Genomic DNA, 13,479 nt, shown 5'->3' with positions numbered 1-13,479 from the left:
CACACACACACACACACTCACGCACACACACTCTCACACTCACACACACACACACACACTCACACACTCACGCTCACACACGCACACACACGCTCACACACACACACACACTCACACGCACACACACTCACACACACTCACGCGCACACACACGCACACACACTCTCACACTCACACACACACACACACACACACACACACACAGGGTAGAGGTCCCTCAGCTCCACCACACGTCCTGTGTCCTGTTCCCCTACTGGACAAACTGGTTTTCATTCCCTAGCATTTGGTGTAGATGTTGTTAAGGACGCATTGGGTTTGTTACGTGACAGAATGGTAGAGAAATATGTCTGAGCTGGTCTAGACCACTGAGGAGCTTCAGAACACCACCCAGATATTTGGATCCCGGGTTCATCTTATGAATGTCTGGAGAGTTTGAGCTGTTGGGGTCCAGGCTCTAACAGATTCTTTTACAGAGACATTAATCTGTACCATATGTGTATCTGACGGTAATCTGGCTCACATCATTAACCACACTGACATTTCTTCACGCTGGTGAAGTAGGCGGGGCTTGTGGACCAGCCCTGCAGGCTGCAGGAGATAACAGGGCATGCACTGTGGGACATCACATGTCTTCCTGGGACATCACACGTCCTAACTCCATCTGACACCTCCCACACCTCTCACTCTCTTACTTTTCCATCTTTCTCTTTCTTCTCTCTCTCTCCCTCTCTTTCTCTCTCTCTCTCTCTCTCTCTCTAGGGGTTCCTCTCAGCAGTCTTTGAGAGACTGAAGCAGTTTCTAGAGTGCTGTAAGTATCCTCTCTTTAAGCACTCTTTTCTACGTGTGTCCATCCTACTTAAGTGTCCTCCTGACTCTGCTAAGATATGATCTTTCATTCTGGTATCTCCTGCTAAGACTGTCATTCAGTCAGACTGGTTTTTGGTTTTGTTTATCGTGTGTATGGAAGTCACTGTTGTTATATTCTCTGCGGCTTAATCTGAAATGATATTAAACTTTATTATGTCTAGGGCTGTGTTCATTTATAACTGACCTGGAATTGTGCCCATACATTCTAACAGACTGTAGCTCTGTCCCTGTATAGCAGGAGAACGTTATGATGTCCTACACAGAGCAGCTCTCGGACCCTCACAGACCCCTCTGCTCAGTAATAACGCCGATGTGTGGTTTGTATGGTGTCTGCTCCACCAGCTGGAGGAGGGCTGAGAGTTAGCCCTATCTGTCTGCCTCATCTCAGACGACGCTCCCTCTGAACTGGGGCAGCAGTTGGCTCGGCCTGCCTCTCCGCTCCGCGTGTGGCGCGGCTTAGCCAATAAACAAACTGAATGTGAAAATATGGTTGTGCGAGCCAGATAAGGTCCCTCATATAAGCCTGGATTTGGAGATCGGTTCATTTTTTCATTTCTCTGCAAGCTGGCTGCTTAATCTCCTCGAAAGGTCAGCAGGCAATATTTCAGAGCCGAGCACAGCACGGTATTGTCTGAGCAGACCCGCGGGGCGGGGGGCGTCTGGACTGCTTCTAGCTCAGCACCTACAGGGTTAAGGAACAGGACTGTCAGGGTCCCATTCCCTGCAGTACGAGTGGAGAGTCATTTTTCATGGTCAGCTGCAGCAAGGTGTTTTCCACGGAGTTTAACGTGCCGAGTGCTCGAGTGGATAAAGGAAACTGGCACTTTGTACTTCCCTTCAAACTTCACCCAAAAGTGGTCTCGTTAAACGTTTAACTGATGATGTCACACAGAAAGCAGGAAAAATGCTGCAGTTTAATTTCAGACCTCTGCAGTCGACTGATTTGATAATGATGAGCTTGAAATGTGGGTCTGTACTGGTATTCACCAGGCAGTGGGGGGGTGTGTGTGTGCACGTCTGTGTGTGCGTCTGGGTGCGTGCATTTGGGTAGTGACGTGTTTGGACTGTCTGTGACTGTGGTTTCTGTTCTGTTTGTTTTATTTGTGTCATTGTGTCTCTCAGGTCGGCTAGTTGGACCAGGTAGTGTTTGCAGAGAAAAGTTAGAGAAGACCGTTATTCTGTACACCAAAGTGGTAAGATAGTTAGTTATTCTCTGGAGACTTTCTGGAGACTCTCTGGAAGGCTCTGGAGTGTTTTTTGGTGTCACTGGTTTGTTGTTGTGAACCACTCAAGAGTTTTAGCGTCCAGTTGATCCTGCACTGTGTCTGCAGCTGCTGGACTTTCTGGAACACCACCCATACCCCTTCATCCCACTAATCCAGCGCTCACTGGAGTTCACTGTCACCTACGTCTTTACCGATGTGGGTGAGGGGCTGGTGTTCGAGCGCTTCATCGTGCAGTGCATGAGCCTCATCAAGATGATCGTCAGAAACGATGCCTACAGACCAGACAAGAACGTGGATGGTACTCAAACCCCATCGTCACATATCCGTAACCCCAAACGGAGAGTTACCAGATGATGTTTGGACAAACTGGCGCCTTTGATATTGTGCCTTGGAGATGTTGTGATGTGTGAGGTGACTCTGACCGTATCGTTTGGCCCAGAGAGTAACGCGGAGACCCTGGAAGCACACCGGATTAAGAGCGCTTTCTTCACTCCGCCCACGCTGGCCGAGATCGGGACGAGGCTGGTCTCCAAATACTTCCTCCTCACACAGGAAGAGGTCGCCATGTGGGAGGAAGACCCAGAGAGCTTCGGTACACCGTGCTAATGTCCGCCACCTCTAACTGTGTGGGGGTGGGGGTGGGAATGTGTGGGAATATGGGTTTGTGTGTGAGAGGGTGTGTGTGTGTGTGAGAGGGTGTGTGTGTGTGTGAGAGGGTGTGTGTGTGTGTGAGAGGGTGGGTGTGTGAGAGGGTGTGGGTGTGGGTGTGGGTGTGTGTGAGAGAGAGGGTGGGTGTGTGTGAGAGAGAGGGTGGGTGTGTGTGAGAGAGAGGGTGGGTGTGTGTGTGTGAGAGGGTGTGTGTGTGTGTGTGTGTGAGAGGGTGTGTGGGTGTGTGTGTGAGAGAGGGTGGGTGTGTGGGTGTGTGTGAGAGAGAGGGTGTGGGTGTGTGTGAGAGAGGGTGTGGGTGTGTGAGAGAGAGGGTGTGTGTGTGTGTGTGAGAGAGGGTGTGTGGGTGTGTGTGTGAGAGAGGGTGGGTGTGTGTGAGAGAGAGGGTGTGGGTGTGTGTGAGAGAGGGTGTGAGAGAGGGTGTGGGTGTGTGTGAGAGGGTGGGTGTGGGTGTGTGTGTGAGGGTGAATGGGTATGGGGGTGTGGGTGTGTGTGTGTGGGGGGGTGGGTGGTTATGGGGGTGTGGGTGAGTGGGGGGGTGGGTGTGTGTGTGTGAGAGAGGGTGAAGGGTGAATGGGTATGGGGGTGTGTGTGTGAGAGGGTAGGTGGGTGTGTGAGAGGGTGGGTGTGTGTGTGCGAGAGAGCGAGAGAGAGAGAGAGAGAGAGGGGGCCACTTTAAACACATCCTGTCAGTACAGCAGTGGAGGTTTCAGCTCTGTAGACACTCCTCAGTGACTTTCAAATCACCCACATCTTCAGTGCACTTAACACCTCTGATGTGTAGTAGTTTACAGCTGGAGCCTCTCTGACCTGCTTCTTTTCTTCCATTAGCTGTAGAGGAAACTGGAGGGGATTCGTGGAAGTACAGTCTACGGGTGAGTCCACACACTCTCCTGTCCACACACTCTTCTGTCCATACACTGCTCTGCAGTGGACAGAGTCCTTTCTAGTGAGCCCGTTTCCAATGGTTCTGAGGGCTCGTTTGGTGAGTGGCTGAGATGTGTGGATAACGCCAAACCTTGTCTAGGTTACAGATAAGTTTTGTGGCTGTGTCAGGTTTCTGGTCCTGAGTGTGACATGGCACCTCAACACACACTTTGTTTGAAACAGGAGAGCAGTTAAGTGTGAGCAGTGGGAGACATTTGGCCTTTGTGAAGTGTTCCAGTTAGATCAGAGTGACAGGGCACTCAGGAAGGTAGTGGCCTGTAGATGTCTCCGCCCACCCCTGTAGATGACTCCGCCCACCCCTGCCCCAGTGAACACTTTAAAGAAAGCCACCTTCTCGTACTTATTAGTCCCACACGCGCACACACACACGCACACACATACACACACACCCATACACACACTCACACATGCGCATACACACACACACACACACACACACACGCGCGCGCGCGCACACACACGCACGCGCACACACACGCACGCGTGCACACACCATTGAAGGTACAGGGTCTAATGAGGGGTTTGGTAGAAGCCCAGAGCTCTATGTGTATTTGCACATGACTGGTGTAATTTTCAGGGTACCTTTAAATGAACAGTGAGCTGAAGTTTTTGTAGCCTAGCAGCAGTTGTGTCTGACACAACCAGCTCACGTTGCTTCTCTCAGCTGGCTGTCCCAACACCCTTGTCCACTGGGAGGTCTGAAACCTGGTTTTACTGTACAGGTATTCAGGAATTTCACAAAGACATGATGACAGTGTGTCACATCCATTCAGGGTGTGGTGTGGAGACGGCGCAGCTCAGCGGGAGTGCTGTCCCCTTGCCTGCGCCAATACCTGACCACGTGGCGTTGGTCACGTCTACAGGCTGGGGTCACTGTGACTCACACACCAGGCTGATCTGGAGAGGTGATTTCAGCCCTATCTGTGACCTGGACCCCGTCACCCAGGCCCTGGGCGAGCCCTGACACTTAGCCAATACATCGATCACGTCAGGGGGGATTATGGAAAACAGATCTGGCGCTCTCTTTGAATCTGTCTGTGCAAATGAGTTTCCTGTTGTTCATTTCATGTGTTTGCCCTTCCATCCCGTCTTTCTTCCCTGATCTGTGTCCAGCCATGCACGGAGGTCTTGTTCCTGGATATATTTCACAACTACAGTGCCACGCTGACCCCAGTCCTGCTCCAGATGGTTCACAACCTGCAAGGTGGGATGTTTGATCTGGGGGGAAAAAAACCCCAAATGAATCACAACCTGTTTGACAAGTTTGGATTTCTTATGTATCTGTTTCTGGTGGGTGGGGTGTGTGTGGGTATGTGTGTGGGTATGTGTGTGGGTGTGTGGGTGTGGGTGTGTGGGTGTGGGTGTGTGTGTTTTCTCGTTTCACTTGTTTCTACAAACAGGAGCCATATTGTTCAAGGAAAACAAACTCTACAGTACAGACTACTGTTAGCTTTTTAATCTGGTTAAATGTCAGTATATAAATACAAAGTGTAAAAACACAGCAAAACCTTTTCTGATGTGTTTACAGCAGCTAGAAACAGTAAACAACACAAGACAATTTCCAACCCTAAGAAACGTTAAAGTAAGATCAGATCAGGGCCTGAGGTTTGAGGGTCAGGGTTCGAGGGTCAGGGTTCGAGGGATAGGGCCCGAGGCAGGACAGGTCTAGAGGAGGAGTCTTACTGGCTGGATTTGAGATAAACTAGACTAAAGGAGTGGCTGACTAACACATAAATATATCCTGAACACCACCGTCAGTCTTTATGCCCTAAACACCACCCAACACTGTGCACTGTGCCTGCAGAAAACTGCCTGGAAACTACCTGATCTAACCACATAAACCTAATCAATTGCATTTAGATTAAACAGAATATGAGCAGCTCTTATTGGTAGCTGTTAAACCAAACCAAGCAGAATGAAAAATAGTTGCGTGTGTTTGAGTTCCTGGCTGTGCTGAGCTGAGGAGGTGAGGCGTGTCGGAGCCTCTGTCTGCCGGGCCGTTAGAGGAGCGCGCCACACAGGTGAAGGCTGTCAGCAGTGGCAGCAGTAACCATGGTTACCTGGAGTGTATGTTTATGCCTTTGGTCCTCTGCTCAAGCTGAATGTTGGCAGGTTTGAAAAAAAATTGTACTGACCCTTTGGCTTCCCATCCTGTCTCCCTCTCTCTCTCTCTCTCTCTCTCTCTCTCTCTCTCTCTCTCTCTCTCTCTCTCTCACTCTCCCTCTCTCTCACTCTATCCCTCTCCCTCTCTCTGTCTGTCTGTCTGTCTCTCTCTGTCTCTCTCCTCTCTCTCTCTCTCCCTCTCTTTCTCTCTCTGTCTCTCTTTCTATCTATATTTGTCTCTCTCTCTCTCTCTCTCTCTGTCTCTCTCTCTCTCTCTCTCTCTCTCTCTCCCTCTGTCCCTCTCCCTCTCTCTGTCTGTCTGTCTGTCTGTCTCTCTCTCTCTCTCCCCCTTCATCTTCCCCAGGTCCTAGTGATGTGGACGACCCAGCGCAGCTTCTGCTGAAGGATTCAGGTGTGAACTCCTTTCTTTCTTTCGTATGTTCATTCGTTCTTTTTTGCTGCATTTCTTCTGTATCACTCTGAGCTGGTACGTCCTGCTGTGAGCAGTGGAAACCACAGACACATCACATCATCCTCAGCTGGTCCTGTTAATCCATAGAAACCAGCGAAAAACCTTTAAAGCCAAAATATTGATCAAAATGCAGCAGTTTTTAATCATGAGCGATGCAGGTTTGTGTAAACACGTTGCTGTGTTGTTGGTGTGTCTGCAGTGTACAACGCCGTGGGGCTGGCCGCGTACGAGCTGTTTGACAGTGTGGACTTCGACCAGTGGTTCAGTAACCAGCTGCTGGCGGAGCTTCAAGTCTCTCACAACAGGTGCGTACAAAACCCCTGAGGGACATGAAGCTGTCTGACCCCCAACGTTCCCGGCTCGGCTCGGGCCACGCTGAAAGGGTTTCCTACCTTTAATCCTCCAGGACAGGAAGTGAGCTCACCACACAGGTGTGAAGAACGCGTGTTGGTGAACTCTCACTCGGAGAAGCACTCTGTCCTCCAGATCAAGGAGCTAAGAGTTCCGTGGATCAAACAGCCTCTCATCTGACCTTCTGCCCCTCCCTTTCGCTGCGGCTTTGTGGTGTTGTTTTCCACGGTGGGAAGTGCCGGCTGCCGTCTACGGCTTACGGACACGTTTAGTTTGTGCTGGCGGGGATTTCGTGTGTTGAACCAGATAAGATCAGACGTGGAATAAAGATTGATTGTGAAAAGAGCCCGTGTCCGTTTATCCGAGTCCGAGTCCGCCATAGGGGAGAGTGGAACAGGCGTCAGCAGCCCGATAAACCTTGCGCAGGGGTCGGATTATCTTTGCGTGGGGAGTCAGTGGCATTTAATGCCACAACAATAGAGGGTTACTCTTGCTGGATTGATATGGGCAGTGTGACTGATGGCAGATCCTGGGATAACTTTGCCCACATGCAGGCCCGTTTGTCCCTGCACGGGTAAACGCTGTCGTTCGTGTTGAGTCTTGGGAACAGTCTGTGGTTGGAGGGCAAGAGTTGGACGGGTTCTGTCTCTTATAATCTGAAGGAAGGAATCCGAGTGGGGATCGGTACCAGATGGGTTAGCCCCTGCTCCGAGATCTGCCCTGCTTTCACACTGGTGAGAAACCATCTAAAGCTCAAAGATGCCTGGGCATATTTCCTGTCATCACCATAACCAGATGTAGCACCTCTTAAACATGTTTACATGTGAACATTTTTACCGGTGAGGCAGCATAAACACGTCGTCCGTCATCACAGACACGGGGGACTGCCTGGGCCCCTCCATGCCCTAGGTGTCATTCAGGGTGTCGGGGCGCAGGACTGACTCCTCACACACACACGCGTGCACGCACGCGCAGGGGACCGCACCGGTGTGGCCCGGAGCAGAGAAAAGGTTTATGAGCTCAATGACAAAATCCCAGCATACCTACAGAGGGAGCACTTACAACTTATCGTTGTAGTCCATGTGGTTGTAGTGGAAGTTTTCAGTATATCTGATATACTGTTCTGTCGTGCACAACTCAAATACATCCCCCCCCCCCCCCCCCCCCGATCACATTCCAGACCTCCCTCTCTCTCTCTCTCCCTCTCTCTACCTCTCTCTCTCCTTCTCCCCCTCCCTCCCTCTCTCTCCCTCTCTCTCTCTCTCCCTCTCTCTCTCTACCTCTCTCTCCCTCCCTCTCTCTCTCTACCTCTCTCTCCCTCCCTCCCTCTCTCTCCCTCCCTCCCTCTCTCTCCCTCTCTACCTCTCTCTCTCCCTCCCTCCCTCCCTCTCTCTCTCTACCTCTCTCTCTCCCTCTCTCCCTCTCTCTCTCTCTACCTCTCTCTCCCTCCCTCCCTCTCTCTCTACCTCTCCCTACCTCTGTCTCTCACTTGCTCTCCCTCCCTCCCTCCCTCTCTCTCTCTCTCCCCCTCTCCCTCTCTACCTCTGTCTCTCTCTCTCTCTCTCCCTCTCCCTCTCTCCCTCTCCCTCTCTCGCCCTATGCCTTTCCTCATCATTCCTGTTTATCACTGAGGTTGTCAATGTGGATGTAACCCAATACAGTGTGCGTGTGTGCGTGCGCACATCTGTGTGTGTTTAGCATTAGTATTTGCGTGTTAGTGTGATTGGGAGCAGAGCCATGTGTTATTTCTGCTGTTAAACGATGTTCTGAAATCTGTGAGTAGGACCAAGCTTGCCCAGTGTACACAGAGGTTTGTTTGTGTGTGTGTGTGTGTGTTGATCAAACAGACTGTGTACAGCTGTCTCTCTCTGTCCATGTTTAACTGTAGGAGTGAAATAGTTTCATATTTATCCTGTTGGATGTCCTGTTTGCTCTGTGCACCATGGACACCTCTGAAAAAGACCTGCCCCCTCACACACCCGCCCCACACAGTTGCGTGACTGCGTTGGACAGCTCAGGTGAGGTGCTCTCGCCTCCCGCGCTGTGCCCTTTCCCAGGTCATGCAGTGATTGGGTTATGGTGGCAATACCTGATAGTGTTTTAACACACAGCCCCTGGAAGGGAGGCTGGAGGAGTCATGTCTGGGATCTCTAGCAGAGGGGGCAGAGTCATGTCTCTGGGTTCTCCTCTCCTGTGTGAAATGGGTCCCTCAAGTCCTGTCTGTCTGTCCTTCTTCATCTGTCTTTATCCCTCGCTCTGTGTCTGGTGGGACGGAGACCAGGGTGTGTGTCGCGGTGGGGACTGAAGGCATTTCAGATGCCTGCAGCCATCTCGGACCCCGTCACGCTTGTGTGTGGGGAGGACGTGGTGTGTGAATGCTGACAGCGAGTTAGTTCAGCATCTGTTCATCATCTGAGCTTTAGCCAGTTCCTGGTTAGCAGTGCCCCGGCTCACTGCTGCAGCGTTGGCACTGGTGAGTTGGCAGCCGCTGGTTCCCTCCAGTCGTTCAACATCTGGCCCATCCTGCCAGTGGCAGACACAACTCCCAGTTCTCGTGTCTCATGTCCTTGGTGTAAAATTCAGTAGAGAAAATAATGAATTTATTAAAATATTGTGATGTGATTAAGTTGGTGCCCTTCTGAACTTGGGTCAGCTTATCTGACTGCAGTGTCTTAACAAGAATGTTTGTTCCGTTGAGACAAGAATCACTGAGTGATGTAACACGGTGACTAGAGTTGTAACAGTGAAATATGATGTCCACTTTAACTCCTCACCAAATTAACTCATCACTAATTGATCACTAATTTAACTCTCTTCATCTGTCTTCTTCTGTTTCTCTTTCTTTTCCTCTTATCCTCTCTCCCTCCCCCCCCCCCCCCCCCCCCCCCCCCCCCGTTCTCAGGTATAAGGTGATCAGGCGCCGTGTCATCTGGCTGATTGGCCAATGGATCTCAGTGAAGTTTAAGTCAGAATTGCGCCCCCTGCTGTATGAGTCCTTCCTCAGCCTCATGCAGGACCCTGATCTTGTGGTGAGGGAGTGAAACCTCATGTTTCTGCACTTATTGCCTGTTTGTCTGAAGGTTTTTCTTTTATGTTATGAAATCAAAAAAGATCAAAGTCTGTGCAAAATGCTGTTTTGTTAAGTCCATCACTGCCTGTTTGATTACACAGAATACACAACCTGGACCTGCTCACACCTGCCCACACCTGACGGCCTTGCAGACCGAACAAACTAACTATGATTTGAACTCCCTGAGTTATTGTAGTTTGCATTCGTGTTATTTAGTTATACGTGCACGGGGGTTGTGGTAAAGCTTACTGTCCTCTTTGGTCTGGAATCCAGTGCTGTGTTCTGGTTGTTAGAGCAGGTGTGTGTGTGTGTGTTTCTTTCAGGGTAGGATGGTAAAGTGTGGGTGTAGGTGGGTGTGTGTGTGTGTGTGTGTTTCTTTGTTTGGTGTAGAGTTGTGGAAAATTAGCCATGCTACTAAACTTTAATGTAAAAAGGGGTTGAGATTAGACTGTGTCAAATTGGGCTAATTTTACACACACACACACACACACACACACACACACTCACACTCACACTCATTACAAATGGTTGTATATTCCCATCAGACCCTGGCTGTATAGCCTGGTGTGTTGGAACCATTAAATGTACATCTGTCCTTCAGAATTGTTTAGACTTTAAGTTCCTGCTATTCACATCAACACATTTACTTTCCCACATTACACCCTGGGAAGGCGTGTGCCTGTGCATGTGCGTGTGCCTGTGCGTGTGTGTGCATGCGTGCACATGCGTGCGAGTGTGTGTGTGTGTGGTGGGAGCGCTGTTACTCAGCAGTTAAGGAGCTAACGCAGCATACACAATGACAGCTCTAACCTGCTGCTGAGAATGAGACTGAATTTCAGAAGAAACTAGCAGCTGTAATAAAGCACATTCACAGATCCTCTTAGCCAGAGCGGTCTGTGTGAGGAGGGGGGGAGTTGCCTCTCCAGACGGTCCATCAGCCAGGCTGCTCACGGCTAACGGCCCGTGTGGGTGGGTTGGTCCCTGGTGTGTGTTGGGAAAGAATCTGTTGTCCTTCAGAATGTTCCCAGCGGTGAGACCAGTCCTGCTGATATCACCGTGTGCGCAGGTATCCGTGTCTCACCCTGGTGACCCCGCACGCTATCCTCTGTGTTTCAGGTCCGTATTGAAACAGCCACCACTCTGAAGCTGGATATCCTTCACCCCTGGACCTCACAAGGACGCCCTGCGCCTCAGCGGCTCTTAGCTATGTTTCAGTAACCCAATTAAAGACCAGGGAAGCGTCTTCAGGCACACAACCACTCATCCAGTGGAGTAAATAAATGTTTACGGTCCAAGTTGTTCTGTGCCGAGAACTGTAAGGGTTGCTAGGATACTGTATGTAACTTTTCCCATTTTTTAATGGTTGAAATTGTAGTTGTTGCCTTGGTGAGGACTGTGGAAGAACTGCACTCTGAGCCTCTATGGTCTGTAGTCTATGGTCTGTAGTCTACACTCTGTGGTCTGTAGTCTATGGTCTGTAGTCTACACTCTATGGTCTGTAGTCTACACTCTGTGGTCTGTAGTCTACACTATGGTCTCTAGTCTATGGTCTGTAGTCTACACTCTATGGTCTGTAGTCTACACTATGGTCTCTAGTCTACACTATGGTCTCTAGTCTATGGTCTGTAGTCTACACTCTGTGGTCTGTAGTCTACACTCTGGTCTGTAGTCTACACTATGGTCTCTAGTCTATGGTCTGTAGTCTACACTCTGTGGTCTGTAGTCTACACTATGGTCTCTAGTCTATGGTCTGTAGTCTATGGTCTGTAGTCTACACTCTGTGGTCTGTAGTCTACACTATGGTCTCTAGTCTATGGTCTGTAGTCTACACTCGGGTCTGTAGTCTACACTCTGGTCTGTAGTCTACACTATGGTCTCTAGTCTATGGTCTGTAGTCTACACTCTATGGTCTGTAGTCTACACTATGGTCTCTAGTCTACACTATGGTCTCTAGTCTATGGTCTGTAGTCTACACTCTGTGGTCTGTAGTCTACACTGGTCTGTAGTCTACACTATGGTCTCTAGTCTATGGTCTGTAGTCTATGGTCTGTAGTCTACACTCTGTGGTCTGTAGTCTACACTATGGTCTCTAGTCTATGGTCTGTAGTCTACACTCGGGTCTGTAGTCTACACTCTGGTCTGTAGTCTACACTATGGTCTGTAGTCTACACTCTGTGGTCTGTAGTCTACACTATGATCTGTAGTCTATGGTCTGTAGTCTACAGTCTGGTCTGTAGTCTCTAGTCTGCGGTCTATAGTCTGTGGTTTGTAGACTCCATGGTCTGTAGTCTCTAGTCTGCTTTCTATGGTCTGTAGTCTATGGTCATGAGTTTGTAGTCCATAGTCTAGACTATGTGGTCTGTAGTCTCTAGCCTGCGATCTATAGTCTGTGGTTTGTAGACTATGGTCTGTAGTCTCTAGTCTGCGGTCTATAGTCTGATTTGTAGACTCTGGTCTGTAGTATCTAGTCTGCAGTCTATAGTCTGTGGTTTGTAGACTCTGGTCTGTAGTCTCTAGTCTGCGGTCTATAGTCTGTGGTTTGTAGACTCTGGTCTGTAGTCTCTGGTATGGTCTATAGTCTGTGGTGTGTTTTCTAAAACTATATTGTATGCCTTTGTTTTGGTTTTTGTGTGTGTGTTTTTCCTTAATGTATTCTCACCTGTCGATGACTTTGAGTTCAGGACAGAACAGTTTTTGCCGGTAAGAATCCTGCTTCGTTTATTAAATTATTATTATTATTATTATTATTATTATTATATACACGTTGTTATATTTATACTCTTATTGTGTTTATTGCTTTAGTGTGATGTCTTTGTTCTTGTTATATTAATATCACAGTCCTGATTTCTTTATTAAGAGATATTTTATTATTTTTCTGTCTTTTAAAAAAAATGTTTATTATTCACTGGTGTTTTCTCTCTGTCTCCCCCTCTCTCTCTCTCTCTCTCGTGCTCTCTCTCTCTCTTCCTCCCTCCCTCTCTCTCTCCTTCCCCCCTCCCTCTCTCTCTCTCTCCCTCTCTCCCCTCTCTCTCTTCCCCTCTCTCTCTCTCCCTCTCTCTCTCTCCCTCTCTCCCCTCTCTCTCTCTCTCTCTCTCTCCCTCTCTCCACTCCTCCTTCAGTACCTGGAGTCTATCTTTGCTTTGCTCTTCCAGCTCTTACAGCAAGTCAGTGACTGTGACACTAAAATGCAGATACTCCATGTGGTGTCCTGTGTCATCGAGAGAGTCAGCACACAGGTTACACACTTTACACACTATACACTACACACTTTACATACTATACACTGCACACTTTACACACTATACACTGCACACTTTACACACTATACACACTATACACTACACACTTTATACACTACACACTTTACACACTATACACTGCACACTTTACACACTATACACTGCACACTTTACACACTATACACTACACACTTTATACACTATACACACTATACACTACACACTTTACACACTATACACTACGCACTTTATACACTATACACACTATACACTACACACTTTACATACTATACACTGCACACTTTATACACTATACACTACACACTTTACACACTATACACTACACACTTTACATACTATACACTGCACACTTTATACACTACACACTATACACTACACACTTTACACACTATACACTACACACTTTACATACTATACACTACACACTTTATACACTATACACACTATACACTACACACTTTACACACTTTACACACTATACACCACACTTTAAATACTATACACTGCACACTTTAT

At 48.8% G+C, this 13,479-nt stretch overlaps 1 protein-coding gene across 5 annotated transcripts in view; it reads left to right on the top strand.

The window, feature by feature from the left end:
* ipo11 (importin 11) overlaps nucleotides 1–13,479 on the top strand; it is a 108,093-nt gene that overhangs the window by 20,119 nt on the left and 74,495 nt on the right. For all 5 annotated transcript variants that reach the window (XM_035536172.1, XM_035536170.1, XM_035536171.1 and 2 more), the window contains 12 exons: nucleotides 760–808; nucleotides 1,990–2,060; nucleotides 2,199–2,391; nucleotides 2,533–2,685; nucleotides 3,591–3,634; nucleotides 4,821–4,911; nucleotides 6,175–6,222; nucleotides 6,482–6,587; nucleotides 9,536–9,662; nucleotides 10,820–10,853; nucleotides 12,363–12,403; nucleotides 12,823–12,939. In XM_035536172.1, the coding sequence (XP_035392065.1) occupies nucleotides 760–808; nucleotides 1,990–2,060; nucleotides 2,199–2,391; nucleotides 2,533–2,685; nucleotides 3,591–3,634; nucleotides 4,821–4,911; nucleotides 6,175–6,222; nucleotides 6,482–6,587; nucleotides 9,536–9,662; nucleotides 10,820–10,853; nucleotides 12,363–12,403; nucleotides 12,823–12,939 (1,074 nt within the window). The remainder of the gene's footprint in view (nucleotides 1–759; nucleotides 809–1,989; nucleotides 2,061–2,198; nucleotides 2,392–2,532; nucleotides 2,686–3,590; nucleotides 3,635–4,820; nucleotides 4,912–6,174; nucleotides 6,223–6,481; nucleotides 6,588–9,535; nucleotides 9,663–10,819; nucleotides 10,854–12,362; nucleotides 12,404–12,822; nucleotides 12,940–13,479) is intronic.

The sequence above is a fragment of the Electrophorus electricus genome, chromosome 18 (genome assembly GCF_013358815.1).
Source record: "Electrophorus electricus isolate fEleEle1 chromosome 18, fEleEle1.pri, whole genome shotgun sequence".
Classification (NCBI taxonomy): Eukaryota; Metazoa; Chordata; class Actinopteri; order Gymnotiformes; family Gymnotidae; genus Electrophorus; species Electrophorus electricus.
This window is presented reverse-complemented; position numbering and strand designations above follow the sequence as displayed.